The sequence below is a fragment of the Falco biarmicus genome, chromosome 2, assembly GCF_023638135.1.
Source record: "Falco biarmicus isolate bFalBia1 chromosome 2, bFalBia1.pri, whole genome shotgun sequence".
NCBI classification, from domain to species: Eukaryota; Metazoa; Chordata; class Aves; order Falconiformes; family Falconidae; genus Falco; species Falco biarmicus.
In genome coordinates, this window is record NC_079289.1 from 2,448,945 (window position 1) to 2,476,249 (window position 27,305).

A 27,305-nucleotide genomic window follows, 5' to 3' on the forward strand; every position below is an offset into this window, starting at 1 on the left:
AGGGTCTGCTAGCAGTTGCTTTTCCCTCAGGGAAAGCAGTAGTGTTTAAGATGCATTTCAAGCATTCTGGTTTCAGAAGCAAAATCAACTATAACAGCTCTACAACAGCAGAATAAGAAGCTAGTATCAAGCAGCGTCAAAAGATATTTAAGAACAGAAAATGCCAGCCAACCACCTTTTTCAACTTATTTTAAAACTCATGGCTAGAATTGCAGCATACAGCGTTATCAGGCTCACCCTTGGCTACCATGGCCTGCAATAATGTCACTATATCCTCCAGAAGAAAGAAAAAAACCCCACCAAATCGCCACATTAACACTTGTACCAGATCCACCAATACATCCAGCACTCTGATCTTCAATCAAAGGAAATAAGCAATGCTCAAGAGAGATGCAGCAGGTTTACTCACTTCCAAACCCAGTAGGCTTATTCTGTGCAAAGGCATTACTCTGGGATGAGAAGAGGCCTCCACCAGTGCTGGTAGTTCCAAACAGGCTATTCGATGTCCCAGTTGATGTTCCAAACCCAAAGCCAGTGCTTGTGGAGGAGGTAGCTGGCTGATTAAATGTAGTCGAACCAAATAATCCCCCTGAAGACAGACATAGACTATTAATAATTTGCAATCACTGACTGCTCGGGGGGTTGCTATTTTGGAATTTTTGTGGGGTTTTGTTGCTGCTTTTGTTTCTGGTTGTGTCGGGTTTTTTTGTTTTTCAAGTTTTTTCTCTCTTCCTCCCCCACCCTTTTCTCAATAACATCCTTCTCTCAGGATCACATTCCACTACAGCCATAAGACAGCAATACCTGGTTTTGTCTGTGTACCCCCAAAGAGGCCTCCAGTATTATTGTTCGACCCAAAGGCTGATGTTCCAAACGCTCCTCCACTTGTAGTGCCAAAGCCAGCATCTGAAAACCAGCATTATAGCTCAGATGAAACTATATTCTAAAGAGGTGTACTAGAAACTAAGTTCTGTCAGTGCTTTTTTAACTTTTGTAAAAAGATTTGTGCATGACCACCTACACATCAGCATCTGAGATAGGTGGAGTGGTACAATTAATACTTCTACAAAGCTCCTGACATAAAAGCCTACAGTATTTGGAGTTGGCCACTTCTACAGAATGTACAAGACACTCCTCTGCAAGGCCTCTACCACTGTTTGTGACACCCAGAAGTTGCTCTTTCCATGCCTTGGTTTAGGAATAATAAACAGAATTATTGTGTTTCCTACTTAAGAAATAGAGCACATACACATGTAAATACCACAGTGAGTTTTCAGCCATTACAGCAGACCATAAACTGGTGTATCTCCAGAAGACACCCCTCAGATTACATGCCTTTTCTTTCCAAGTCTTCCCAACAAACCCAGTCCCTATTGAAGGGACTCTTCTCTTCCCATCCCCTCCCCACCCCACCCCTCCCCCCAGAAAGACAGCCTTCATCCAAGCATTTTAGTTTCCATCCCCTTAAAAAAAAAGTTTCAACAAGTGTATGTGGAATCCTGGTATCTATCCAAATCAAAAGCTCGGTTAGTGGAGAAGCCTAGGGCTTCTGAACCTGATTCACTGCAGAGCAAGCTGGACAGCCTAGCAGCACCCCAACTCCATCACACACAAAGAATAACCACCTCCACCTCATCCTCTAGCTGCAACCCAAGGAAAAAATACCCCGAGTTCTGTCTAAAACATCAGTTTAGACTTATTACTTACTTTGTCCAAAAGTTGATGTTGTCCCAAAGCCAGTGCTGCCTCCAAATGGGGTTCCAAAGGATTTGTTAAACATTTTTGCGATGTATCACTTTTTCCCCCAAAACCTGGAAAGAAGAATTCAGCTTTTCTTTAAAGCTTGAAAACTTATTTTTTCATCTTCTTCACTGTTGATGTAAGCAATCTAATGTGAGTGCTTAAGCCATAAAATGCTTGACAGCATGTTTAAGTCACACTAAGCAATTTAAAACACTGTCAGAACCCCAGACGGGACAAAAACACTGACTTTTCAGTGACATCACAGGTAAGGTGTCTCCTATCCCTAATTACAGTTAGATTTTCTGTATGTCTTACTGAAGACTGAAAAACTAATACATGACATGACTCCCCTGATCCACATTATTCCCACCAAAACCCTCTAAAACATCTAATACCAACAGCACCTCCCACATCTGTTTCTACTATGTTTGATTCACACTGGGCAACACTCCTTTTTTGATCAAGCATCTCAATGCCTGAAAGATCACCACAACACCTCTCCAAGAACATGCACAAGGATCTGCACCAGGCTACAGCCACTTCTGTGAAGCTCCCATGATTTTCTATTAAACCCTGTTTGCCAGCTACTTCAAACAAGACAAGTGGAAATGCACTGCACAAAAATTACAAGCATACACCTTCCATCTGCTTCCCATTTATTGCTCGCCAGGCTGCACTAGGATTTTCTGAACTTTCTAAAAGTTGTTTTTAAATACTTGTTCAGGAGAGTTTTACCCCATTTAGACAGGGGTCCAGTTTACCTTCAAACACCTGTCATTTTATTTACAGATACACTGAGTATCTGTATACTACCTCACTCCAATCTCTTCTCCAAGTACAAACACAATGTTACAGCTTTTTTTCAAGAAACCTGAGCAAGCTAAAATAAAATCATGACAGATCCTTAGCCACACTCCAGAGAAATTTGTAGTCTCTTTCTGTTTTGGGACTAAAAACTGTTAGCTCCACCACTGAAAATGCCAATATTATCCACAAAAATTCACTGCTGGCAGCATTAGCTAATCCACAGCAGTGCAGAACTAGTAAGTTTAGAACACTGTAAATATTCTTGGTATGGGCCACATCTTACAAAGTACTACTTACTATCATGTTAGGATAACATTGATTTATGTAATGACACACTAACTTTTAGCATGTCAGCTTTCTTTAACTCCATTTATGTTTTCTAGGAGGCTCAACACCCAGGATGGCAATAAGCTCCTATCAAGTACTTTCCATTTGGTCACCAATAATTTAACCTCAATATCAACACCTTAACCTCTGCCCAGGTGGTTTGACAGCTTCTCTATAGCTCCCTAATTCCAGCTCCTTTTATATCTATCTAAAATGAAGCACGCCCATCCTCTGCGTATTGCCCAGTACAGCCACTCCACAGCAAAGTCACTAAACCTATTTTCCCATCCATTAAATCCTAAGTATTTTTTTTCCCAAAAAACCCGTATCACCTTCTGGGAAAAGCCAAATCCAGATTTTTAGGCAGCTGTAGCTACCTGCCATACCACTGCAGCAATCGCTGTACTATCGGAGGCTGAAACAGTCAAGGGCAAATCAGTATCTGAACACTTGTACTGAAGAGCAACTAAAAAGTTGTTTTGTGAAATCTTTTAACTGTTCAAAACAGCAGTACATCACAATTTTTTGGCATTGAGAGGCTTCCCACTCACACATGCAAGCCCTTATGGACTACCTTATGTCCATAAGGAGTCCTAAGGAGTACTTTAAATAAAATTATTCTGGTAGAAGAAAGAAAAAGTTGATCTGACAAACTATCAGAGCATCCTAAGCCTAGAGCTGCCTCCTGGCAGAAAAAGCACTGCCTGTCACACACCAGGATCCTTCTCTGAGATGCAGGGGATGCTGCAACACATTACCACCTTTATGAACCCCTCCCTCCCTATGGGCCTGCTCTCAAACACCCGTGCCACTTATGCTCCCCCCTACACCTGCAACTCTTCCTTAAGCACCTCACCTTTGCAGTGCAAAGGCTGCTTTTTGTTTTCCATCAGAACCTGGCTTTGGATACCAGGACAAAATACAGAACCACCTCCCATTTGCTTCCTCAAAACCCAACCTCTGTGCACCAGCATGACCATACCTGGCTTTCAAGAACATCCATCACCTCCACCCACTTCCCAATCTTACCCCAAAATTCATGATTTGCCCTCCCTTGCACTACACCACCTACTACTATGCCTTAAAAAAACCTCTATGTTTTTTGGTTTTAGACTTATAAGATGAATTTTATCCTGATGCCCGACATGAGTGCACTCCTTTAACTCCACACACCCACCTGAGCTACCTTCTCCTCTGCCTCCATAGACTATTTTCGGTCCTCTTACTTTGCCCCTAAGCAAGTCTCACTGAAGGCCAGATACCATGTCCAATGCAGCTGTCAATTGGTTCGGTCTTGTTACTCTCAACCTTATCTGCAATTCATAAAACCCCTCGTTTCCCTGTTCCCCTTTTTTATGCCACTACTATTTCAAAGTCAGCATATTGAAGATTGTTAAATGCCAAATTCTGCATCAGAAGAAATATGAAGCAGAATTTTCTAAAATCCAAAGAACTTATTAACAGATTTCACTCTCCCACGGGGTTTGAAGCTTTGTTTTCCTTTGATGCCCACCTTTCCTTACTTACTGACCCCCAGCAGCTCAAGTTCAGCAAGCAGACGCCTTTAACCCAAGCCAGTAGCAAGGCAACACCACAGGCAACTGACTCACAACTGCATGTGCAAAAAGTTATATTAATCAAACATGCTCTGAGCTGCCCCATGGAAACCGGAGCCCCTGGCCACAGAAACACCAGCAACAGCTAAACACTGAAGAAGAGCTGGATTAATAAAAGTTGGTGTTTCTTATGCAATGGTTCTCTCCCACTTGCTGGACACCATCCACAGGCAAAGAGGAGCCATTCCCTCACTACTGAGGAAAAAAGCTCTAATTACACCTTTACAGTGATGTTATATAACCCTCCCATCCCATCCAAACAAATTCAATTAGTTTATCAGCATAACTTTAAAAACCCCTCCCGATAGCAGCCTACAGTTACATCCTCAGACACCCACTACAGTTAAGACCCCGGAGCCAGGTCCACCTTCACCCCCGCGTTCCACCACATACCCCCCACCGCTTGCCGTGTGCTCCCCCGGCCGTACTCCCACAAAGCCCCCCAACGCTACCGGCTCTCACGCTGCCAGCAGCGCAGCGCAGCCCAGCCCAACCCGCCCATTCCTCACAAACACCCCAGCACCGGCAACGAGAAACCGAAACAGCCGAAAGCCCCCAAACACGGGCGCGGGGCGGCACGAGACAGACCCACACACACCCCACCCCACCCCCGGGGCCCACCGCAAGAGGAGCTGGCGCAGCGGGCGCCGTCCGCGGGCTCCCAGCCGCCCCGGCCTCCACACACCCCCTTACCTCGGCTCGCTCCCTGCCCAACGTTCACCCGCGGCCCTCCCAGACCAGGCGGCCCCACGGGCCCAGGCCGACCCGGTCTCCCCGAGCAAGGCTACAGAACAAAGGCCGCCAGGCGCCCCGACGGCCAGGGACAGAGGTCCCAGAGCGGAGCCCGGCAGACGCGGCGCTCACCGCTGGCGCCCCGGGAAGGTGCGCGGAGCGCGGGCCGGGCGGGCCTGGCTCCACCGCGTAGGGAAGGAAGCTGCGTCAGAACGCGCTCGCGCAACTCCCAACCGCCCCCGCTCTCTGTTACCACCCTCCTTATTGGCTAGCCCCTCGCCCGGCGCCTATTGGCTGCCGCCCTTTGAAAGCGAGGCAGTTCTGCCCCCTCCCCTCAGGGAACGGGGAGTCTTTCTCTCTGATTGGTTACAGCAGCGCCTTACGTCACCGCGCCCTGCGCGCCTACCGTTCTGACGTGTGGAGAGGGTGGAGATCGGTGTTGCGGAAGGATCCAGAAAAGCACGCCACATCCGGCGCGTTAGGGGCGGGATTTCCCCCGAGCGATCCAATCGGAGAGCGCTTCGGACCTTGCGTAGTGTGACGCAAGGGGGCCGGGACCAGAGTCTTAAAGGGACCGTGAGGAGGCACGGGTGCTGAGGTGACTTGGGCGGTGGGGGGCGCCCCGGGCCCGGCCCCGCGGAGCCGCCAGGCCCGGCCTGTGGGAGCGGGGAGCCTGGCCGCAGCGGCAGGAAAGGGCGGGCGGTGGGAGGAGGAGGGGGTGACGGCGGAAGAAGAGGCGGGGGCGGTGAAGGTGGAGGCGGGGACGGGCTGGGGCATGGAGCAGAGCGGAGGGGGCTGAGCGGTACGGGGCCCTGAGGTGGTGTGGGGCTGGGGGAACAGGTGGGTGCCCGCGGGGTCACTCGCAGCGCTGTGAGGTCCCGGGGGGTCCATGGGGGGTGTGGGGTGCCTTGGGGGTCACAGCGCTGTGAGGTATCTGGAGAGGGGGTGGCTCGGGGGAACAAGGAGTGCCCGGGGTGTGGGTCTCTGGGGGAATATAGGGTGCCTGGTGGGGTCTGTGGTGTGGGGTCCCTGAGGGATGTGGGGTGTCTGGGGTGGTCTCTGGGGGGATGTGGGGTGTCCAGAGGGGTCACAGCATTTTGAGGTCTCTGAAAGGGGGTGGCTTATATCGAGGGGGGGGTGTCTCGGGGGAATATGGGGTGCTCGAGGGCAGGGGGGAGGCGTGGGATCTCGGGGGGGATGTGGGGTGCCCGTGGGGGGGTCACAGCACTGTGAGGTCCTCAGCTGGTGTCTCTGGGAGGAGGGTATGGGGTGCCTGGGGATGATCTCGGGGGGAGTCTGGGGTGTCCGGGGATGTCTCTAGGGGTGTGGGTGCTGGTGCCGGGCAGGCTTGGGTCTCTTCAGTGCATGAGACAAAAAAATTACTATTTTATTTGCTCCCTTGTGAGAATGTGACAGGGGCTAATCAGGGGCTCCCTTTTTGGGGTTGGTGGGGACACTGTCCCCCCACACTGTGAGGCAGTCCCCCACGCGTGTCCCCATTACACAGTTCAGTGTGTCCCCACAGCTGAGCCCACCTCGAGGGAGGTGCAGGGTGCCAGGTGTCCCAGCCCCCCATCCCGGCCTCGCTCTGTGAGAAGCGCAGCTGCCCCCAGCAGCCCTGCCCGTCAGAGGCATCTCGTCCGGGTCACTGCCAGTGGTGGTCCTGGGGAGACAAGCCTGGGGGAACCCCCTCCACCTGCTCCTCAGTCCAGCTCGCTGCAGTCCTGACCCCAAAGGGCTCTGGCTGAACCACGGTAGAGCTTCCCTTTCACTTTGCTTTCATCCTGCAAATAAATCACCCCTCAGCAGCCTGCAGAGCAGTGGCACAGCCCAGGTGAGGGGGGTGAGTTCTGTTTTCCATAGCCCTTTGTTGCTGGGGTACCACAGCACCAGCGGGGACAGTCCCTGTGCCAGAAAAGGGGGGGGGGGGGGGGGGGGGCTGTGGTGCTGGAGGAAATCGTGGCCATGCTGCCCTGGGGCAGCTGCCCAGACTCCTGCTCCTGCTGGTAACTGGCTTCTGCAGGGATTGTCTGTAAATCGGATTTGTCCTGGAGCCTGAGCGGTGGGTGAGGTGAGGCAGGGATCCCAGACTGCTCACTCATAGCAGAACATCGCATCCCCTTGTTTGAGCTGCTTGGTGGCCCTTGTCCCCAGGCAGGAGGGAGCCTGCTGGGACAGAAGAGGTCAGGGCCAGGCATGGCAGGAGGAGAGCCCAAAGGAAGATGAATGCAATGATGACCTTTAACACTTAACGTGACTGTGATCCCAGGAGTTAAGAGGGCAGCTGGGCTGTGGCCAGGCGTGCAGGGATGAACAACTGTGGCTGAGAGCAAGAGAGCAGCTAGCAAGTGTTGAGACTGAGCTGATGGAGAGCCATGAGCTGGAAATGGGCTGCCAGGCTTGATAAACCACTTGTCCCAGCTTGCCCAGTCTGATAAGCAACAGCTTTATTGTTGTGCAAGGTGTGGGACTTGCAAAGTCCTGATCCTACAGCCAGAGTCTTGCCTGTAAAGGTGCTGAGTACTCGGCTGGGATGGCGCTGGATGCGGGGCTGCGGTGCAGTTGTGCTGCGGTGGCAGCAGATGATGCTCTGGGTGGTTGGGGATGCACTGGAGGAGCTGCAGCTCACAGCAGCACTGGGCAGCATGCAGTGTCCTCGCTCTGTCAGCACTGTGCTGTGCTGCAGCTGCAAGCACAGCCTGGGAACAGTCTGGATAGACGTGCCCCACAGAAAAGAGCTCACGTGCTTTTCCAGCTAGATCGGTATTATGGCCTGCAGCACAGTGTGGGACGTCCCACTGCCTGCTCCTCCCTGCTGCGTGCAGGACACTGCTCTGACCCTGCTCGCTGTTGTACATGTATGCGGGATACTGCTCTGACCGCTGTTGTACGTGAGTCTTGGGCTTCCTGTGTCTCAGAATGGTGCTTTTGGTGCCTGTCCTTGATCCCACCCTAGGGCTGTGCTGCTATTAAACACGGGTGTGAGAGGCTGGCAGCCAGCCGTGTGCATTCCTGCCCAGGGTTGTCTGGGGCTGGATCTTGCAGGACAGAGAATCCTCATCAAACATTTGCTTGCTCGTTTGTTTGTTTTCAGGTCCATCAAGATGTTACAGGTGCCGCTGCCCCTGGATCGAGATGGGATCCTCTTCCGGCTCCGTTTTACCACATTAGCCATTGGGACTGTATTATGCCCGCTCTTTGGTTTCCTTTTCTGTGTGATCTGGTCTCTGCTGTTCCATTTCCAGGAGACGACAGCAACCCATTGCGGGGTAAGCAGCTCCCGTCATCAAAATGCAAAGTCCTCCAAGGTTGTGGCTGTTTGGCAGCGACAGCGAGTGGGATGGCAGGGCTCTTGCCGTCTTCTGGGCTTTCCCACCAGAAGTGTTACAGACCTTGAACAAGCTCCTTAATTATATTGTATTTTTGACACCTTGGGACTGGCAACTGAGGTTTTTGCTTTTTAAAAGGGACCTAGGTAAGTCCAGACCGGTCAGGCTGATGTCTGTACTAAGCACATTGGTGGTGATTATGATAAGGAATAAAACTGGTGAAGCTGCAGATAAATATACTGCCCTGTGGAAGAGTTAGCCCAGCTTTTATAAAAGGAATTGATGCCCCTCAGATCTACTGGAGTTCTTCAGAGGAGTCACAAACACATGCCTGGGGAATGAAGGTTCAGAGGGACTGCCTGGATTTCTGAAACTGATGAGGTTGGCTTCCTTCCCAAGGTTTTCAAGCAGCCACAGCACAAGTGTTGATAAGCAGCTGGTTAGAAGCCGGGAACAGTGGGCAACAGATATTCTCCCACCAGCAGGAGATGACCACAGGGCTTTATGGGGTCCGTGCTGTTTCTTGTGCCCATACACTGTGGGCTGTCACAGAGTGGTGGCGATGCCGAGATCCTGGAGCAGGGATAGTGAGGCAGGCTGCTGAGGGGGCTGACTGGGCAACAAAATGCCAGGACAGTTTGATTTGGAGAAATAAGTGATGTTCACATGTGGCATGTGGTTCTGTCCCCTCCTCACAACTTGAGTGTGTGGGGCAGGGCAGTAAGGATGCTCAGAGGTGTGATGCAGCTCCTTTTCCTCGGGTGGCGGAGTAAGGGCACTTCAGCTGTGTGCAGGAAGAGACAATGGGCTGAGAGCAGGGAGAGGCAAGACAGAGACCTAGTTCATGGCTGGCCTGGAGAGGGCAGGCAGGGACCCAGTGCTTGCCTTCTGCCAGTATGAGAAGTAGGGGATGTCCTATGGAGGTGGCAGGTTCTGCTTGAGGAACCAGCTCTTTCTTGGCTGCCTTGAGAGCAGCTGATCTGGGGAACACCTCTCTGCAGGACACTGGGTGTGCACAGTTCTGTGGGGGCTCCAGCAGAGACTGAGCAGGATCGTGGAAGAGTGGAAGAAAGCCTGGGGTGCATGAGGAGGACCATGGCCAGTAGGGCCGAGGGAGGTTATCTTTCTCCTCTACTCTGCCCTAATGAGGCCACATCTGGAGTGCTGTGTCCACTTCTGGGCTCCTCAGTTCAACAGAGACAGGGAACTACTGGAGAGGGTTCAGTGCAGGCTACAAAGATGAGAGGGTAGAGCATCTCTCTGATGAGGAAAGGCTGAGGGAGCTGGGGCTGTTCAGCCTGGAGAGGAGAAGACTGAGAGGGGACCTCACCAATGGCTACAAATATCTTAGGGGCAGGTGCCAAGAGGAGGGGGCCAGGCTCTTTTCAGTGGTGCCCAGCGACAGGACAAGGGGCAACGGGCACAAACTGTAACATGGGAACTTCCACTGAATGTGAGGAAGAACATCATTACCTTGAGGGTGACGGGGCACCGGGACAGGCTGCCCAGAGAGGCTGTGGGGTCTCCTGCTCTGGAGGCATTAAAACCCACCTGGACATGGCTCTGTGCAGCCTGCTGTAGGAGAGCCTGCTGTAGCAGGGGGTTGGGCTAGATGGTCTCCAGAGGCCCCTTCCAGCCCCAGCCATGCTGCGATCACATGGCACGTAGCAATTATAGTGTCCTTGGCCATGGCAGGGGATTGGACTAGATGATTTTTTTAAGGTCCCTTCCAACCCAAACCCTTCTGTGACTGGCTCAGGAAGTCCCTGGACTGTGAAACTCTGGCAGTTGGGAGTATATTCCAGGGCTGCGTTGATGGTTTTGCTGTTTTTATGTTCCTCCCTGAACAGCGTCTTTGCCTGCTGTTGCTATTGATTCTCTCCATTAGTGTTTCACTAACAAAACCATGCACCCTCCTCTCTTCTGTCCCCAAACTTGAGGGCAAAGAACACATGGGGGACCATGACTGAGTAAAAGGAAGGAATAAAGGTCAGAAGTATAAAGCTAAGAAACCCAAGTGGGACCCTGAGCAGGGCATGCCAGTGCCTGGGGACTGACCTAGCAGAGCTGGGGGCTTTGTGGTCCTGGGGGATGAGCCAGGGTTGCTGCCACATTATGTCCCCTGGCTTTTGAAAAAGGAATAAACTTATTTGGGGAAAAAAAAAAAAAACCAAACACCAAACCAGTTTTAGCATCTTGGAGAGCTAGAAATACAACAGTATGACACGCTCCCTGTGCCTCTCCCCATAAGCTACTGTCTCTCTTCCAGGTCCCTAACTACCTCCCCTCCATCAGTGCTGCTATCGGGGGAGAGACCCCTCAGCGTTACATCTGGCGGCTCTGCATTGGCCTCCACTCAGCTCCCCGCTTCCTGGTGGCAGTTGCCTACTGGAACCACTACCAGAGCTGCCACTGCTCACATCCTCACTACCTGCACTTGTGCCACTTCAACCTGCTGCTCAATCTGCTTGAAAATTTCGCCCTCCTTATTCTGACGTATGTGTCCTCATCTGAAAACTATGGTAGGTGTCTCCTCCCACACTCTCTGTTGACCATCTTACTGGTGGCCTTGCTGACAGCTGCCGAGGCTTTGCAGAGCTCTGCTTCATGTCAGGGTTTTGGCGGTAGTCAGTTTGGAGGGGAAAAAAGAAGTTTTTTAAAAAAATCTATTAAAATTAGTACTTATAGAGCAAAGTTATGTCCATAATATGCAAATAGCCATGTTTGTCCCAAAATTCTTGGGTTGCTGCTAATTGGCCAAAACCATAGGCTGAATTTTTGTAGCAAGCGTAGGATCAGGCTTCAGCACTTGGTTTGCACTTGCGTACCAAAGCCATGCTTAACGCTTCTCTTTGAAGCTGAGCAAACGCAGGTTAGTTTTCATCCTTGTTATCCACTCTGCCTCCACTGCTGAGCTTTGGCTCTGAGCTGGCTTCCAGCCCATGCTCTGTTCCAGCTGCATTTTAAATACCCTCTCACAAAATTATTTGTGTAAAATTTCCTGTATTGACCTGAAAACAAAATCAGAATTTTTCAGGTTAAGTCAGTGTGTGCAAAATACGGTCACAATAGGCTGGGAAATGCTCTTCTCCCACATGGTCTCATCTGAAATGAATTTAAGTGCCAGTGATGATATCCAGCTGCTGTTTAATCCTGAGATCTGGAGGAGACACTGGGGATTGACTTAAGAGGACTCAAATCCATGGACCAGCAAGGTGGTGCTGTTGCAGCAGAAACAAACCCAGTTCTGGGACTTGTCGGGAGAGTTGTGTGTTGGCTGTGCCTGCCCAGAGGAGGATGATGATGGATATCCTGCCTGGCTGTGGGACCACACTGGAGGATGTAGTCACAAAGCCTTGCAAAGGGAGGCCAGGCCAGAGCTCCAAGAAAAGAGGGTTTGGAGCAGTGCTGGGGAGGGATAGCTGACAGAACAGGGTTTGTCTCCTTGCAGCAAGGCAGGTGAGGTGAGGAGGTGGGAACTCAGCTGATAATTGTACTGAGGATATTTTGCTACTCAAAATGGGTGAGGAAAACATACTCTCAAAGGCAGGTGCGGTGGGGGTCAGGAAGCCTTGCAACTGCTTAAAGCAGCAAGCTGGAGATGGGCTGTGGCCACCGGAGCCCTCCAGGAAGGCTGGGAATGTGACTGTGGGGATGAGGGGTCCAGCCCCAGTGCAGAGGACCAGGTGCATGATATCTGAGGCTCCCTTCAGCCCACTGCTGCCATCGAAGCAGGGTTTCACATTCAAAGCACAAAGCAGAGCAGTGCAGGTGCTGTCCTGATTCCCTGTCAGAATTGGTGTTTGAAGATATTGGATCCTGCCCACTAAAACAGCAAGCTGTTGTTCAGACTAGATGATCTCCAGAGGTCCCTTCCAACCCTGATCATTCTGTGATTCTGTCCAGGAAAAACAGCTCACAAAGTCATGAGCCCCTGCACCCTCAGGCTGGTGGGACAGCTGACAGCTCGTTGTCCCTGTGCTTATTGTCCTACTCACAGATGCTTCTGTCTTTCGCAGTGCAGTGGTTATTGCATTTCTGCTCACTGCTCATCGCTCAGGAGCCATGCCCAGAGCAGTTTGGGTTTGGGCCTGTCAGTCTGATGAAGCTTCCCACAGTTTAGATGCTCACTGGCTTCTGCTGGGTCTTCATCAGTAAGCCTGATGGCTTCAATGCTGCGGTGTCATGAGCAGAGTCCAAGGACCTCCACAAGTCTTTAGGGTGAGGATGCAGATCCATAGTGGAGCCCAGTGTTCTGGGATGGCTGGATGTGAACCCCGGCCAAGGGAGGTCTGTGGTCTAGGAGGTGTTCCTGTCCAGCTCACCTTCCTTCTCTCCTGCCAGCGCTCCCTATCTCCCATGATGGTGAGGCATCCCATCACCACCCCACCTGCCTCTGCTGATGTCCCCAGCTGCCCCCACCATGGCCAGGGACTGCAGACTGACCTGCCAGTGGGGCTTCTCTGGCCCATCAGGGACTAGCAATGTGGCCTTAGAAATTCAGATGGTCTTTTGGGGTTTGGATACCTCAAACCATGCTGTCACCTGAATGGCTCTGCCTGTGGCTTGTTTGGCAGCTGACAGCTCTGCTCAGCTTGTGCAGAGCTTTGCAAGGGGGAGACTGAGGTGTGGCAGAGTGGCTGGGCAAAAGCTGCATTGAGAGCTGAAGCTAACCTGGTTTTCCCAGATCCTTATTACAGACTAATCTCAGGTTTGTGAGGAAGGAAGGTTTCAGACCTTGGCTTCCGTGCTGAGATGAGAACAGGCTCAAGTTAATCATCTCTGCAGGACACAGCTCACATCTTCACCTCTAATAGCTGTCTTTACCATTGCTCCTTGCATGGTTTCACTTTCCCTGGAATCAAGAGGGGAAGCAGGGAAGTTCATTTCTTATATTCAGGTGGTTGGGCATTCAGCCTGTGGTTCAGCTCCTGGAGAAGAAGCTGGGAAACTCTTAAATGGAAGCATTCATTTGAAAATAACTCACCTGAAGTTGCATGGGCTTCGTGAGCTGCTCTGGCTTAGTGTTGCTCCAGCTGTATTTCCAGCCTGACCCTGTATCTGTGCTACTTCAGTGATGCCTGAGACTACCTCGGTGCTGGTGGTGGGGCTGATGACAGCTGTTAATTCGTAGGTACATAATGCAGGAGGCCAGAAGATGGCCCTTTCTGGATCTTGGACTGGCTCACTCCACAAACCCCCACTTCGTGCCTAAGTTTCCCTATCCCTAGAATAATAGCAGGGATGCTGAGCTGCTCTCAAGGGTGCCCAAAGTTTACAATAGTGTGAAGCAACGGAAGCTCTCAGACCAGGTCCCTTCTCTGAGGGTGCGGAGCTGTGCCGTGCCTCTCTGCTGCAAAGACTCTGGGTTCCTAGAGCACTGCTAGTGGGGGGTGGGGGCACAGCATCTCCCAGGTGCTGGGACTCCCAGAAGGACTGCATCCTGCAGAAGGCAGTCCTTCACCCTCCCAAAGCCTGCCCCATGTTCCCGTTGTGCTCTTGGCTCAGATTTAACCGTAAACCTGTTGTCTTGTTGATTCAGCAATCCACGAAAATGCCTTTATCGTCTTTATTACATCGGCTCTGGGCCACATGCTCTTAACGTGCATCCTCTGGAGAATGACTAAGAAACACACAGTAAGTCCTGAGGTACAGAAACTTTCCTTTCTTCTCTTCGTGCGGTGCTGGGGAGGGGGCACTCAGCTGGCAGTAGAGACTTTTGGCTGGTGCTTGCTTGTGACTGGGTGCTAAAGGAGTTAACACTAGCGGGTGAAACTGGGAAACATGGTCACCAAAAGTCATGGTTTACCAAAATGAAGTGGGGAAGAATCTTTTGATTTCCTATTTTCTGGTTTTCACTTAGAGCTGATGTTTGAATACTACCCCATCAGTGTGCCTGCAGGTTGAGTTTGCTGACCTTCTTGCCTGAAAATGCCTGTTTCTGAGCTGAAATTTGCTTCTTTGTGCTGGGGAACTGGGAACAGCTGCCAGGAGTGGGCAGCAGGTGTTGTGTTATTCCTTTCCTCCAGGAATTGGTGCACTGAGCAGACTGGCTGTGGGTCTGGTTCCCTGTGGGCTCAGAGACTTGCTGGTCAGACAGAGCATCCAGCCAGAGCCTTCTGGCTCCATCACCTGGATGCCGCTTTGGTGCCATCCTGGACTATGGGCACCAGCACAGCCACAGACAGGCAGGGCAGGACATTCAGCTTTGAAATTCTGTGTGAGAAAGTTGCTTCTGTGCATGCATGCCTCTTGTATGCTCAGCTTTGCCTGGGTCTCTGGGCTCCCTGGACCTCTCAGTCCTTTTCTCCTTAGGGATGCATCTTGCCCCGCTGGTCCCCAGTCCAGCCCTCACAGTCCCCAGTAATACCTGAGGGAGGTCCCCAGGGCTCCCTGGACTGTGTTGCCCCAGCAAGGTCATCACTTTGCAAAGCAGAGACCTTCAGAGGAAACTGGTGGAGGTGTATGCCTTTATCTCAGGACTGGGAAGCTGGCAAGGGCTGGGAGCAAGTCTTTCTGAAGGGACTGCATACAGGGCAGGATGAGTGCTGTGTGCAGGGTCTGCTTGGACAGTTCAGAGAGCGCCTTGGTAAGGCTCCTGCTTCATCACAGCTGTTTATTGTCCCTTTCCAGCAATTCACTGAGCCCATCCCTTTGCTGGCTTATTTCAGAGACCTGGAAAAGAAGCTTCCGGCAGTTGTTTGGCTGCAGGACTCCCTGTGAAAGGGACTTTTGGAGATCCTGGGGTTCCCCTCTCGCTGGGAAGCAAGCTATTGTCTCTGGTGATAGGGGGAAAATGGGAGCTCAGCAGTCACCCCTTAGTGGCTTTACTGTGGCTTCCTTTATTGATTTCGTCTTTTTTTTGGCTTGTTTTTCAGTTTATTTTTTTGGTTGGGTGGGGTTTTTTTTGTTTCGTTTTCTGTGAGAGCATCAAGCCCCTGCATCTCTTCCCCCAGCGCTGCACCTCAGATGTCTCCCCATGCAGCAGTCGCCCCCGGGGAGCACCTGCCTGCAGTCCTTGCACCTTTGCAGACTGTAGCATTGCAGCAAGCCCGTGAGTTTTGGTTGCAGCATATTAGCAGCAGCGCTAGTCCTGCTGTCAGCTGGCAGGAGCAAAAAAAAAAACAGATGCTGGCTGTGAGGTGGGGACTGTGGCTGTTCCCTGGGCTGAACTCTGAGCCTGTGTACCCCGATGGTGATGGGTACACATCGCTGTGTGTGGCAGGGACTGCAGGCAGAGAGCTCTGGTGTAATGTGTCCCTGACCCATCACAGCATCGGAGCCAGAGGATCGGGTCAGGGGGGTGAGCAGCCTGCCTGTACATGTCTGCCTTTCCTCTGCTGGTAATTTTGGTGGGTTTCTCCCAAGTTCATGTTGGGGAACACCATGAGCAATGTCCCACCAGTTGTGTTTTGATCCGGTGCACCCTGCTGCCATCTGACAGCACTCCCGCCTGCAGGTTGCCTTCCTCTGCCATGTCACTTGGTGGGGCTGGTTCGTTACCTGCCCCTGAGGAGCTGAGGAAAGCAGGTGGGAGGTCCTGTCATGGCTGTCCAGAGCCAGTCCTGTGTGTCTGCACGTCCACAGCTGGTCTGTGAAGCTGCCGTGTGATGGTGGCCTTGCTGGGTGCCTGCTTGGGGAGCAGCCTGCGCCTACAAAGCCTGCAGGCTCAGTGCTGCTGGGTGCTGTCACCTGGGCTCTCATGCACCTGCTGGTGCTGGAGCACCCTACGCATCTTTGTGTTGGTGCTGCTGGGTTTTGGGCATGGGAGAGGGGCACAGCAAACCTGTCTCCCCATCCTGCAGGACTCACTTGGTCTGGGGGCTGCTACCAAGCTGCAGCATCTCCAGCTGTGTGCTGCAGTGGGCAAGGTGGCAGCTTTTCCTTCTTACCCTCTCCCTGATGCTGCAAGGCTTGAGCTGTGCTGGGGGCACTGCTGTGTCCTGGTGCATGTGCCCAAGCCCAGAAAAGGAGCATTTGCTCCCTCCAAGGACGTGTTGACTGTGGCACATCCCTGGGTGGAAGGGTGGAGTGGCACAATGATGATGCCCTGGCTGAACATGCCACCACCTGGCATGGCTTCCTCCCATCTTGGAAAGGCCCTGCTGATGGAGAGGAGCTGCCTGCAAGGGTGCATGATCCTCCCCTGCCAAATCCCCACGGAGAGAGTTGCCCTTTGGGGCCAGCCCTGACCTGGAGCCAGGGCTCATCTGCCTCTGCCTGGGAGCACCGTGTCCCCTGCACCAGCTCCCTGTGTGGCTGCGTGTCAGCAGATGGAGCTGTCGCCCGGGGAGTGAGGGTGACGGGTGAGTCCCTCCAAAAAGGAAAGCGCTGCAGGGTGATGATGCAGCTGTCAGATTGGATGTATCTGGACGAAGTGGGCCGAGGGCTTGGCATGCTGCTGGGCATGTGCCCGCAGGCGGCATCGTTTGATAAGCAGGCGCTTGCCCTTATCACCACTCTGCAGATCTGCCTTGTCACACCATCGGTGTCCCATGATGTGCAAGTTGGGCTTCTGCTGTGAATCACTCCCAGGGGGCCATGGCTCCTCTGGGCTGGACAGGGTCTCCTGGGACTTATCCTGCCATTTGGGTTCCTTGGGCTGCATGCCTGCTTCACTTCCCAGGCCGGTGGCAGCAGGGCTCCACGGGGCTGCCGGTGGGCTTAGCCCAGCTCCTGCAACACCTGCGGCTTGCTTGGCTCGGCAGGGGAAGGGTGGCAAGGCCATGGTGAGCACGGTGCCACTGCCACATCCTCCTCACCCCGAGCCGAGCAGCCGGTGGGAACTGCTGGCCTCAGCAGGAGCAGGGAGAAGTTGGGCAGCGCTCGCTGAGCATCTGGTTCAGGGCAGCGTGCAAGTGACCTCTCTTCTTGCAGGTCGTGGTATCTCAGGACCAGATTCTCTCTCAGTTTGTCATGGGGGGGGGGTTATTTGCCTTTGCTACCCCCAGCCTGTCCCCTTCTGCCACTGCCAGCTCCAGGACAAGGGGGATGCAGGGTACCAGAGCAGAGGAAGCCACCAAGGGTCCCCAGGGGAGTTCACATTCTCCAGAGCCAAACCTGGGACCATCTCCAGGTCAAGCTCCATGCGAGGAGCTGGAAGGCTGGACCCAGCCTTCCTCCTGGTCAGTCCGGAGGAGGGAGCGGGGGTGTGTGCACAGCCCTTCTCAGGCTCCATGTCTGGCACAGCTTTTTAGCACTGCCAAAGAGGGGCAAAGCTCCCCAGGTTTGCTAGAGTTTCAGCACGTGAGTCACAGGAATTGGTCTTGCAAAAGCCTTTCGTTTGTCAGGGCTTGTGTTGCAACTGCCCGCCTTTCTGCAAGGGCAGGAAGGTGCTAAGGAACTTGTTCGTAATGGGGAAGTACAGACTGTTTCCAGTTACAAGGTGGCAAATAGTAAGAGAAAGGAAAATAAAGCTCTGCAGGAGGGAAGAAAAGAGAAAGCAAGCTAAGAGGACGAGGGGAAGGGACCAAGCAGAGAAGAGAGCTCAGGTGGGAAAAGGGAAATGGAGCCAGGGAGCCTCCAGCTGTGCAGGGATCATAGCAGACTAGAGGCAGCACACCAGTCCTTGGTGCTTGGCTGTGGCTAGCGTGCCGTTGCCCTCTCTGGCTGGTGCCTCTGCTCCTGGCCAGCTGCGCACCCTTTAAAACCCCCCTTCCACAGCTGGCTCTGCCACCTCGAAGATGATGTGCAGCAGAGCAGAGCAGTTTCACTTCTTGTTTGCAAACATATTTCCCCCCCCGCCTCAGAGGCTGGTGTCACTAGCGGCTGCATTTCAGCCAGGAGACACGCATGGCAGCTGCCAGGCTGGCTGCTTTAGGCTCATCAGTAGGGCCGGGTCCTGCCGTGACGCTGGTGCTGGAGCTTTGCCTCGCATCAGCCCAGGCTGCAGGCAGCCTGCTTTGTAGGGCTGAGCCCAGCCCCAGGCTGGCGGCTTCTGGAAAGTGTGTCATGCAGCAAGTGTGAAGGCAGAGGTGCCGCTTGGCTGCAAATCCCGCCTGCACGAGCACAGCGGGGCCGACCAGCGCCTGGCTGGCAGGCACCATACTCGTTCCGCGGCTGCTCCTGTCCTCCTCAGCACTGGTTAAGCCATTTCTGCTTGCACTGCCAGAGCAGGACAGCTGAGCTTAGTTTCCAGCAGCTGCTGGAGCCATGCAGAAGGTACCACAAGCGTAGTCAGTGAACAGGCGTGCTTTCAGCCTGACTCCTTGGTAGCACCGTCACCTTGCTGGCAATCTAGCGACAGCAGCCCATGGCGGGGTGACGGTAGCTCACACAAGCCCTCTATAAATATACCAGTGCTAAGCTGTCGGTGCTAGGGCAGTTTGGGTTCACCACAGGGGAGCCAGAAGTGCGTGACGGGGAGATGGGACCAGTGTGCAGCACATAGCCTCGAGGGTGATGCTTGTCCCCCGGGAAGGGACAGCTCCAGGAGCAGAACCAGTGCTTGGGAGGTCCCAGGAGAGCATAGCTGTTGCATTTTGAATTAATGTCACTTTGCCATTCCATTTCCTATCCCTGTCAGGAGCTGGGGTGTGAACTCTACAGGGTCCCTCTTCTTCTCCAGAGGCAGTGGAAGAAGCAGGAGGCTCTGTGCCTCCTTGCTGCTATTTCCCACCTGCCTGCTCACAGCAGCCATCCTCCGGCCATTGGAGCCAGGTTTGCAGGGCTGGGGGCTCCCCTGGTATGGGGGAGGGAGATGCCAGGCACCTTCCACAGGCTCAGAGCCACACGGGGCAGTGTCCCGGGGTGCGGCTGCAGGGCTGTCCCTGCCAGGCTGGGTTGGTACAGCCAGTCTGTTCTCACCCCCATCATCTGGCCTCTTGCTCCTGACTTACCTTTGTGTGCACGGGGAATGCGTCCCGGCTCAAAGCCTGGAAGCTGCTGGACTAAATATAATTTGCCTGTGGTTTTCTGGGCCAGACATGCATCCAGCTACAGAGAGCTGGCTTGGGGGTGGGGGGAGCTGCGTGAAACTGGAGTGGCTTATAGGGGACACTGGGTGCCCCAGTCTGTCTTGCCAGGCGGAAATTGCGAAGCCATGGTTGGCAGCTAAGTGTTGCTGGCTGCAGCTGCACCAGCCCAGCAGCCTCAGCAAGTGCACCTGGGGGCCTGAAGCCACCAGAGCCTGGAGCACGCTGTCCCTGGACAGCCGATGCCTGCTGACCATGCCAGGCACGGGAGCGCCCTGGCAGCATCCCTCTGCCCCAGCCCTGCAGGGGAGCAAAGTTCTGCACCGCACCATGCTGGGTTAAGGTTAGGGTCAGGATTCTTATTTCCCAGAGAAGGGGTGCACCAATATCCCTCTGGGTTTGCCAGGCTGTAAAACCATCCTTCCCACCTCAGTGTGCACATCCTGAGCATTTCACAGTCACTTGGGATTTCCTGGGATTTTCTTATCCCGCTTTTTCCTTGCAGGGATCTGGAGGCTTCAGCCTCCTGCCAGGCTGCTTAGAGCTGCCGGCTCCCTTCTAGGGCACTGCCCTGGGGGTCTCCTGCACCTGCGCTGCCCCTCGCCCTGCTGCAGGACCCCTGAGGGCCAGGACCCCTGAAGGTGTCCCCAGGCCCGTGTCATGGCACCCTGTCCCTGCACCTCTGGGGCCTTGTGACTGGAGAGTTTTCCCGGGTGCTCACCCTCTGCTTCTCCCTGAAGGGTGAGTCCCTGGACTGGGCCCAGCCTGACCAAGGATTATAAAAGGCAAGTGGATAATTAGGTGTTAATCCCTAATGATTGGGCACAGCTCAGCCCAGTGCCCCAGGGGATTATGCCTGCAAGGTGCTTGCTGCCGGTGGCGGGTCCCCAGGGGCGAACAGGGGTTGGGAGGCAGCACATTGTTGTGACAGATGCCCATGTTGCTGAACAGAGGTTTCTCAGCAGCTGCTGGCTTGAGATCTGGCACTGTTTGCTGCTCCTCGGGGAAGGTCCCTGCAGCAGCATGGGCAGGACACCCAGCTGCAGCAAGGAGCCCTGGTGCAGGAGGAGGAGGAGGCAGGAGCTGCCTGCGCTTCAGGCACTGCGGTGGGAGCTCCAGTAGCTGCCGGTGCCTGATGGAGATGAGCTGCCTGTCTGCTCACCAGCAGGGACGGTACCCACTGTCTGGCTTGTGGCTCAGGCAGTGCCAGTCAATCACCACTTCCCATAGCCCCGGTTTTGCTGGAGATCCCCCACACGTGGTCCCTCGCAGCATTCCCTGGGGATGTCCCAGGAGGTTCAGCTGCCTGGTATTCCCCAGCCTTTGGCTGCTGGATCACTGGGAGCCTCTTGCAAGGAATCTGGGGATGCCTTAAATCCACTGCAAGCAGCAGCCTCCTGAAAGGCGTGGAGTCAGGGGCTGTGCAGCGCTGTGAGGTGCTGTGCGGTACAGTACAGTGGTGTGGGACAGCACGGTGTGGTTTGGAGCTCTACAGTGCTGTGCAGTGCAGAGTGCTGCAGTGCCATATGATGCAGTGAAGCATCCCAGGGTGCAGCGTGGTGCAGCATGACACAATGCAGTGCAACACAGCGTGTGCCGTATGACCCGGTGCAGTGACATGCAGCACAGCGTGGTGCCATATGATGCACTGTAGCGCCATGCAATGCAGCATGGTGCTGTGTGACATGGTGCAGTGCCGTATGAAGCCGTGCAGCGCAGCACGGTGCGATGCAGTGCAGGGGAGTACAGCGGGGATCTGCTGCTCACCTTGCTGTGACGAGCAGGACTCTGCTGCCGCTTTGTAGTGCAACCGTTTCCGCTGCCGTGGGACCTGGATGAAAACAAGGCTGTTTTGTGACCCGCTTTTCCGGTGTGAAACTTTACATAGCGCCTCGACCCTGGCTGCTCATTGTTATTTAACTCTGGGGTTGGCACTGGTGTTCGTCCCACCCCATGCCCCTGGCCCCGCAATCTCATGGCTGAGCACCAGCCACCCCCTGCTTCCTGGTGGGCAGGCGGGCAGGGGCTGTGGGCAGGCTGCCTGCTCCTGCCTGCAGGAAGCCCTGCTCCAGAGCGTCCCGCGAGCTGATGGGGAGAGAGACCCCCATCAGCCTAAGCTGGGAAGAACCTGCCCAGGCCCTGGGGGGTGGAGGCAGCATTGGCCCTGTGTCCCCAGGTGGTAAAGACAACCATGGGGCCATCCTTCCTCTCTGGGTTTTCCTTCCTGCCGTGACCTGTTTGTGCTTACAGGGTGGCTGGCTGAAGCCTGCCAGCACACTTTCGGGGGGGTAATGGAAAGTGTGATGGGGCAATTTAAATTTTCCTCATTCTCAGCAGTCCCTGAAAATGGAGTTTTTGTCTCACGTGAAACATCAGACAAGGGGGAAATTCCCCTCCCACCCAGAAATGGTAATAACAGCCCATGTCTGGGCCATCCATAGCATCCATAGCTGGCCCCCTTCTTTCCAACCCCCCTGTTCCAGGGCTTGGCTTGTTGGCTGCCCTGCACTGGGGTGAGATGTTGGGGTCTCCCCTGTATCCTTCGTGGTGTCCAGCTGTGGTTTGGGGTTCCTCTGCCACAGGGGCTTGCTGTTCACTCCAGGGCCTTGGGTTTCTTTATCCACGATGATCAGCCTGATGGAAGAGAAGAGGAAGGGGGCTGGAGCTGGTACCCACTGCAGCCCCCAGCTTTGGGGGATGCTGGGCAGCATGCATATAGGGCAGTGGGTTGGGGGAGCCCACCGTGGGGGAGAGGGCTGACCCCTGGGCTGCTCCCTTTCCTGGAGGGGATGGACTCTGCCAGCACAGAAGCAGCAAACTGCATTGCTGAGGGCATGGGGGGCCACTGGCAGCAGCCCCATGCTCTGCTCCCTGCCGTCGTGCTGTCGGAGGTGGTGCTGGGGCGGAGGATGGGGGCCCCCCAGCCCCAGGGTGGCTTGTGCGATGCCTCCGGTGCAGCGCCTGCCCCAGCTGCCACCCCTTCATGTGGTTTCCTCCTCCCTGGTGCAGTTACAAGTGAGGAGGTGCAGTGCCAGCCGCCGCTGCCTGCACACACTGGTGAATTCCCCGTGCCGGGGCGGTTGGGCAGCGCCCAGGGGAGCCGGGGCCACCTGCAGCTGCCCGGTCTGCAGCCAGAGGATCTACTGTCTGGTAGAGCCATTGGCCCATCTCTGGGGAGCTACAAGGGCCCCATGTGCCATATACATCCCAGTACCACCACAAGTGGCCGGGTGCTCCTGCCCCGGCATTCCCAGGGGGCCGTGTGGCTTGTTGGTGTCAGATGGTGCCAGAGGTGCCCGTGGCTCCCATTGCTCCTCACTTAGCTGCAGCAGCGAGTTCCCAAGGGAAGAGCTGGGTGGGAGCTGGTGGCATGCCGCAGCCCCCTTTGGCAACTTGCCCTTGGGGCTGCCTTATTGCCCCACCACAGGGAGCCTGGGCTTGGTTTATCTCCACGTAGGTGTGATCCCCCAGTGTGTGCCCAGGTCACAGCCCTGTCGAAGCGGCCGGTGTGGCCCGTGGTCCTTACCCAGCTGGCTGTGCCCAGGGAGCTCGGGTGCAGAGGGGCTGCAGTGAGGCCCAGGCAGAGCTTTCCTGGGGATGGGGATGGCTGCTCCGACACGTCGGGCATCTGCAGAGGCAAAGGCTGAGCTGCTTGGCCTCCGCAGGTCCCTGCCGTGTGGGGTGAGAGGGATGAGGCAGGCACCAGGGACTGACTGGGGCTGTGACCCAGCTCTTGGCCTCTTCCAGGAGCGCAAGTCATACAAGTGGAAGCAGCTGCTCTTCTTCATCACCTTCATCACATTTGCATTTGCTGTGTGTGTCTTCATCCACCACAACTGGTACTGCAGCCCTGGAGGTAAGAGGGCCAGGGCAGGGACGGGACAGGGGTCCTGCCGTGGCTCTGCCGTGCCTGGGGGGATGTGCTGGGGGAAGGGGCCAGGGTGACACCTTGCCTGCCAATCCCAGCCAGAGGCCAGGAGAGCTGCCCCAGGAGGAATGGTGCCCAGCTGTCCTTCTCCCCTAGCCTGGTTTCAGGCAGAGGACACCCCACCCCCACCCCACCCCCAGTGCCCTGCTGCCCCAGGGAGGTGCCCCAGGAGATCCCCCAGCTCTTGGGCAGGTCTGGCTGCAGGTTGTCCTCACCTGCTCTGTTTCCTCCACCAGTGTACACCATCTTCGCCTTCCTGGAGTACTTGGTTGTCCTCTCGAACATGGCCTTCCACATGACTGCCTTCTGGGACTTCGGCAACAAGGAGCTGGTGGTGAGCTCGCTGCTGGAGGACAAGCACTTCTAGCCGGCCTTGAGCTGCAGCCAGCTGCGTGGCAGCCATGGTGCCGGTGCCAGGCGGGCGCTGTGCTTTCCCTAGAGGAGGCAGAGAGCCCCTTCCCTCTCCTGCTGCTCCCAGGGCTGGGGCCAGGGTGTTTGCTGTGAAGCTGCTGCAAGGATCATCCCGGGGTCCTGGGCCCCACAGGTGTCTGTGCATGGTCCCTGTCTGCACCTGGAGCTCTGGACTATTCCTGGGGACCCTCGAGACCAGTACCCCCTGCCCTGGCTCCCTGCCAGATACTGGCATAGGAAGGAGGACAGAGAAGGGGGGCGGGTACCTGCTGCTTGTTTCTCTGAAAGATGTTCTGGGCAGAGCAGGATTCTGCTCCCAGCATCGGGGCACAGGGGGCCAGCCTTGCTGTGCCCCTGCTTTGCCTGGGTGGCCTCGTGGTTTCTTCTCCAGGTTTGAGGTCCTTGGCCAAGGTCCCCAAAAAGGGCTGGTGGCCTTTCAGGCCTCGAAGCTTAAGGCAACCTGGGGAGAAGGGGCACTTGCTGCCCCTGCACCTCTCTAGTTGCACCCCAAAGTGGAGCAACCCGCAGCCTTGACTACCTGGAAAGCCTTTGCTGCCGGGCTGGAGCTGGAGCAGAGTTGGGCCCATGCTGCGGCTCCTGGGGCAGCATCCAGGCTCCTCCTGAGCCCGAGCCCCGGGTGAGCACAGGAGCCATGGCCAGGAGCCGGTCCCAGGCACTGCTGGTCCATCCAGGGCTGGGGCAGGGTCCTGGCCCATCCATGCCTGGTTGCTGGGAAGGGAGTGTCTTCGAAGGTGCTATCTTGTGCACAGACTGCACGGGAACAAGGTAGGAGAGTGCAAAGGCAGGGGTGCACGGGGCACAGCAGATGCCAAGAGCATCCAAGCCCTCCTGCTCTGCCTGTCCCAGAAGCCATCTCCAGCAAGCAAGGGGTGTTCCACTTCAAGCCCAGTTTGGGGAGGAGGGGCAAGTGATGCTGGAGATCCTCACTCTGGCATCTGCACCCCCTGTGCCATGGGGCTTGAGCTGGGAAGTGCTGGAGTTCAGCGGTGCTGCTGCTGCCCCAGGAGGAGAGTGCCAGTGGTGACCCCCCAGTCTGCGGGTTCTGGCTGCCAAGGCACAGGAGACTGGCATGGCAGTGGTGCCATCTGGGTGCTAGCAGTGTCCCCAGACTCCTCCCCTCCTCCCCCATGCATGGCCAGACCCCGGGCGGTGCTAGTGGAAGGGGGCTGCCACTGCTCCGGCTCACAGAGGCCACAGCCCAGGAAGACTTGGCTGCGTCCTGTACAGCGGGGCACCAGGGAGCTGGTGCTGTGCTGGGAGAGCAGCACAGGGCTCACGCCTGGAGGCTCTCTGGAAGAGGAATGGGCAGGAACTGCAGGGAGAGGGAGAGGGCTGAGCCTGGTGGCATCCGGAGCGGTCTTGAATTTGGGGAGGTCTGCGTGCCACACTCGGCTGTGAAGGACCAACGTGGGTCCTTGCAGCTGCCCCTCACGTGAATGCAGCCACCACCAGCAGTCCCTTGGGATGTCCCAACACTTGTCACCGAGGCTGGGGCACAGCCTTCTCCTGGTGCCACCCTGGCCAGTGGCCCTGGCTGAGCCGGGCCCAGGCTGGCCTTTGAGTGGGTCCTGGCATGCACGTGTCCATCCGTGAGTGTTCCCACCATGCCATGCAGGGCTCCATCCATCTCCCCTGCCTGCATGCGTGTGGCGTGCTGCCCGCTGGCAGCATCTGCGCCTTGGTTTTGAGGTTCAAATAAAGCACTGAGTATTTTTGTGAGCTCTCAGCAGACTCTATGCCACTTCCACGCAGCCTGGCCGGCAGGTCCCATCCCTTCCCAGGACCCTGGGCTAGGGTGGGGTCTGGGCTGGAGCGCAGGATGTGGAGCCTGAGTGCTGGGGCTGGCGTGTGAGATGCAGATCCTCGGTGTTGGAAGCTGGGAGGTGCAGAACATGGACCCTGGGTGCTGGGGTGTGGGACACGGATCAGGGGTGCTGGGGTGTGGGACATGGACCCCGGGTGCCAGGCAAGGTTGGGCAGGCTTGGCAGGGCTGGAGGAGGCTGGGAGCCAGCCAGAGAGCTGGGCTGTGTCCACCCCACAGCTGGCGGCTCTGCTCCCCACCCAGCCCCAGGGACTGGGCTGCAGAGGCTGTGGATGCTGCGGGGCAGGGGGCCAGCACAACCCAGGGCGGTGAAGCCTGGGGCCAGCAGGGTTGGGCTGGGCATGGCCGGGGTCCGCAGCATGGTGCTGGGGCTGAGCAGGGCAGGGCAGCTGCCTGGGGCCTCAGTTTCCCTCTGCCCCACTCTGGGGGCTCCTGCCAGGGCAGTGGCTGGACCCCGACCTCATGGTGGCCAAGCCAAGCCAGGCCAGGGAGCGGCTGGGAGGGGAACAGCCATGAGCTCATCCCACCATTCCAGGGCCAGGGCAGGGCTGCATCCTGCTGCCTCTCTTGGCATCCCACCCTGGGGTCCCTGCCTCGTCCCAGCACCCATTCCTCTGCTGTTCTCTGCCAGGATGGCACCTTGCCCACCGCGGGGGCTGCAGCCCCTGCCTCCGCTCTGCCAGTCCTGGGGGTGGAGCGTCTGCGTTGGTGGCCTGGCAGGAGACCTCCAGCCAGCTCCTGCCACAGTGCCACAGCCACAGGGCGGTCCCTGCTGTGGCACCCCAGGCATACGGAGGGTCCTCAGGCAGCACAGTGCATCCCAGCAAGGGAGGGGGCCCCGCGCTGCATGAGCCCCCCAGCTCTGCCCGGTGTGGCCCCACACTGTGGCACCCATCGCTCTGCCGTCAGCCCTGCCCACGGGAGCTCGTGGGGTGGCACAGCCCCTCAGGTGCTGGTGAGGGACCCCCCGACACAGCACAGCCCTCCCCGACAGCAAGCGGGAGCAGGATACAACCCTCATGGCACCGTGCGGTGGGAGCAGGACATGGCCACAGGGACCCCCGCGGGGGAGCAGGATTCGGTGCAGCTGGGAGCTGCCAGCCTGCTGGCGTGCACCCCCCCGGGCCGGGCCGTGCCGTGCTGCGCCGTGCCGTGCCCCGGCGTTGCAGCCTCCCAGGCTGGGGGGGCCGAGGGGGCCACGCTTCGCATCAGCACCGGGAGGCTGCAGCAAGGCACGGCCGTGGGAGGGGGATGGGGATGAGACACGGCTGGAGCCACCCTGCCTGGCGGCACCGTCGCCCACGCCGGCCCCCGGCGGCCCCCGTCTCTGGCCGGGAAATGGCAGCAGGGAACAAAGGCGGCTTGTGGCGGTGGCGGGTCTCTGCCCTTCCTGCAGGAAGGCCCCGGGGCCAGGCAAGGGGCCCGTGTGCGCGGCAGCAGGGGCCCTGCCGGGCCTCGTCGGATCCAGCCGCCGGCCAGCACGTGCCGGCAGCCCGTGGGGGCTGGCAGGGGGGTGGCAAGTGCAGCCGAGCAGCTGGGTCTGCTGCCATCATCACCATCCTCGGCACTCGGCCACAGGACTCGGGGTCTCCCAGGACACCCTGGGCAGAGGGACATGTGGCTCTGGCTCCAGAGTGGGGCAGGACAGGGCAGAG

The 27,305-nt window shown here is 56.2% G+C and overlaps 2 protein-coding genes across 9 annotated transcripts in view; one reads left to right on the forward strand and one right to left on the reverse strand.

Annotated features, from left to right (window-relative positions):
• The window catches only part of NUP98 (nucleoporin 98 and 96 precursor), a 42,619-nt gene extending 37,166 nt beyond the window's left edge, over positions 1 to 5,453 (reverse strand). For 5 of the 7 annotated variants that reach the window (XM_056327798.1, XM_056327797.1, XM_056327795.1 and 2 more), the window contains exons 1-4: positions 5,187 to 5,450; positions 1,708 to 1,811; positions 805 to 906; positions 410 to 589 (exon numbers count right to left, since the gene is read on the reverse strand). In XM_056327798.1, the coding sequence (XP_056183773.1) occupies positions 410 to 589; positions 805 to 906; positions 1,708 to 1,780 (355 nt within the window). In that variant the 5' untranslated portion in view covers positions 1,781 to 1,811; positions 5,187 to 5,450. Of the gene's footprint in view, positions 1 to 409; positions 590 to 804; positions 907 to 1,707; positions 1,812 to 5,186 lie in introns of all 7 variants that reach the window. The other 2 variants (XM_056327793.1, XM_056327799.1) reach the window with 2 other exon arrangements.
• A 1,078-nt stretch (positions 5,454 to 6,531) lies between these two features.
• On the forward strand, positions 6,532 to 25,546 carry PGAP2 (post-GPI attachment to proteins 2). 2 transcript variants are annotated; one of them, XM_056328857.1, is made up of 6 exons: positions 6,532 to 7,059; positions 8,320 to 8,494; positions 10,824 to 11,076; positions 14,097 to 14,191; positions 23,215 to 23,323; positions 23,632 to 25,546. In XM_056328857.1, exons 2-6 carry the CDS (start codon positions 8,330 to 8,332, stop codon positions 23,760 to 23,762), a joined length of 753 nt encoding a protein of 250 aa, XP_056184832.1. In that variant the 5' UTR covers positions 6,532 to 7,059; positions 8,320 to 8,329; the 3' UTR covers positions 23,763 to 25,546. The 2 variants fall into 2 exon arrangements, with proteins under 2 accessions (XP_056184832.1, XP_056184831.1); XM_056328856.1 differs by having other exon boundaries at positions 6,534 to 7,059; positions 14,097 to 14,203.
• Positions 25,547 to 27,305: the final 1,759 nt, after the last annotated feature.

What these genes read in the sequence shown, in the direction of transcription:
- PGAP2 (XM_056328856.1), top strand. Translation starts at nt 8,330, where the DNA reads ATGTTACAGGTGCCGCTGCCCCTGGATCGAGATGGGATCCTCTTCCGG. An exon ending in GTCCTCATCTGAAAACTATG is followed by an intron (nt 11,077 to 14,096) that starts GTAGGTGTCTCC and finishes TTGTTGATTCAG; the next exon opens with CAATCCACGAAAATGCCTTT. An exon ending in AACACACAGTAAGTCCTGAG is followed by an intron (nt 14,204 to 23,214) that starts GTACAGAAACTT and finishes GGCCTCTTCCAG; the next exon opens with GAGCGCAAGTCATACAAGTG.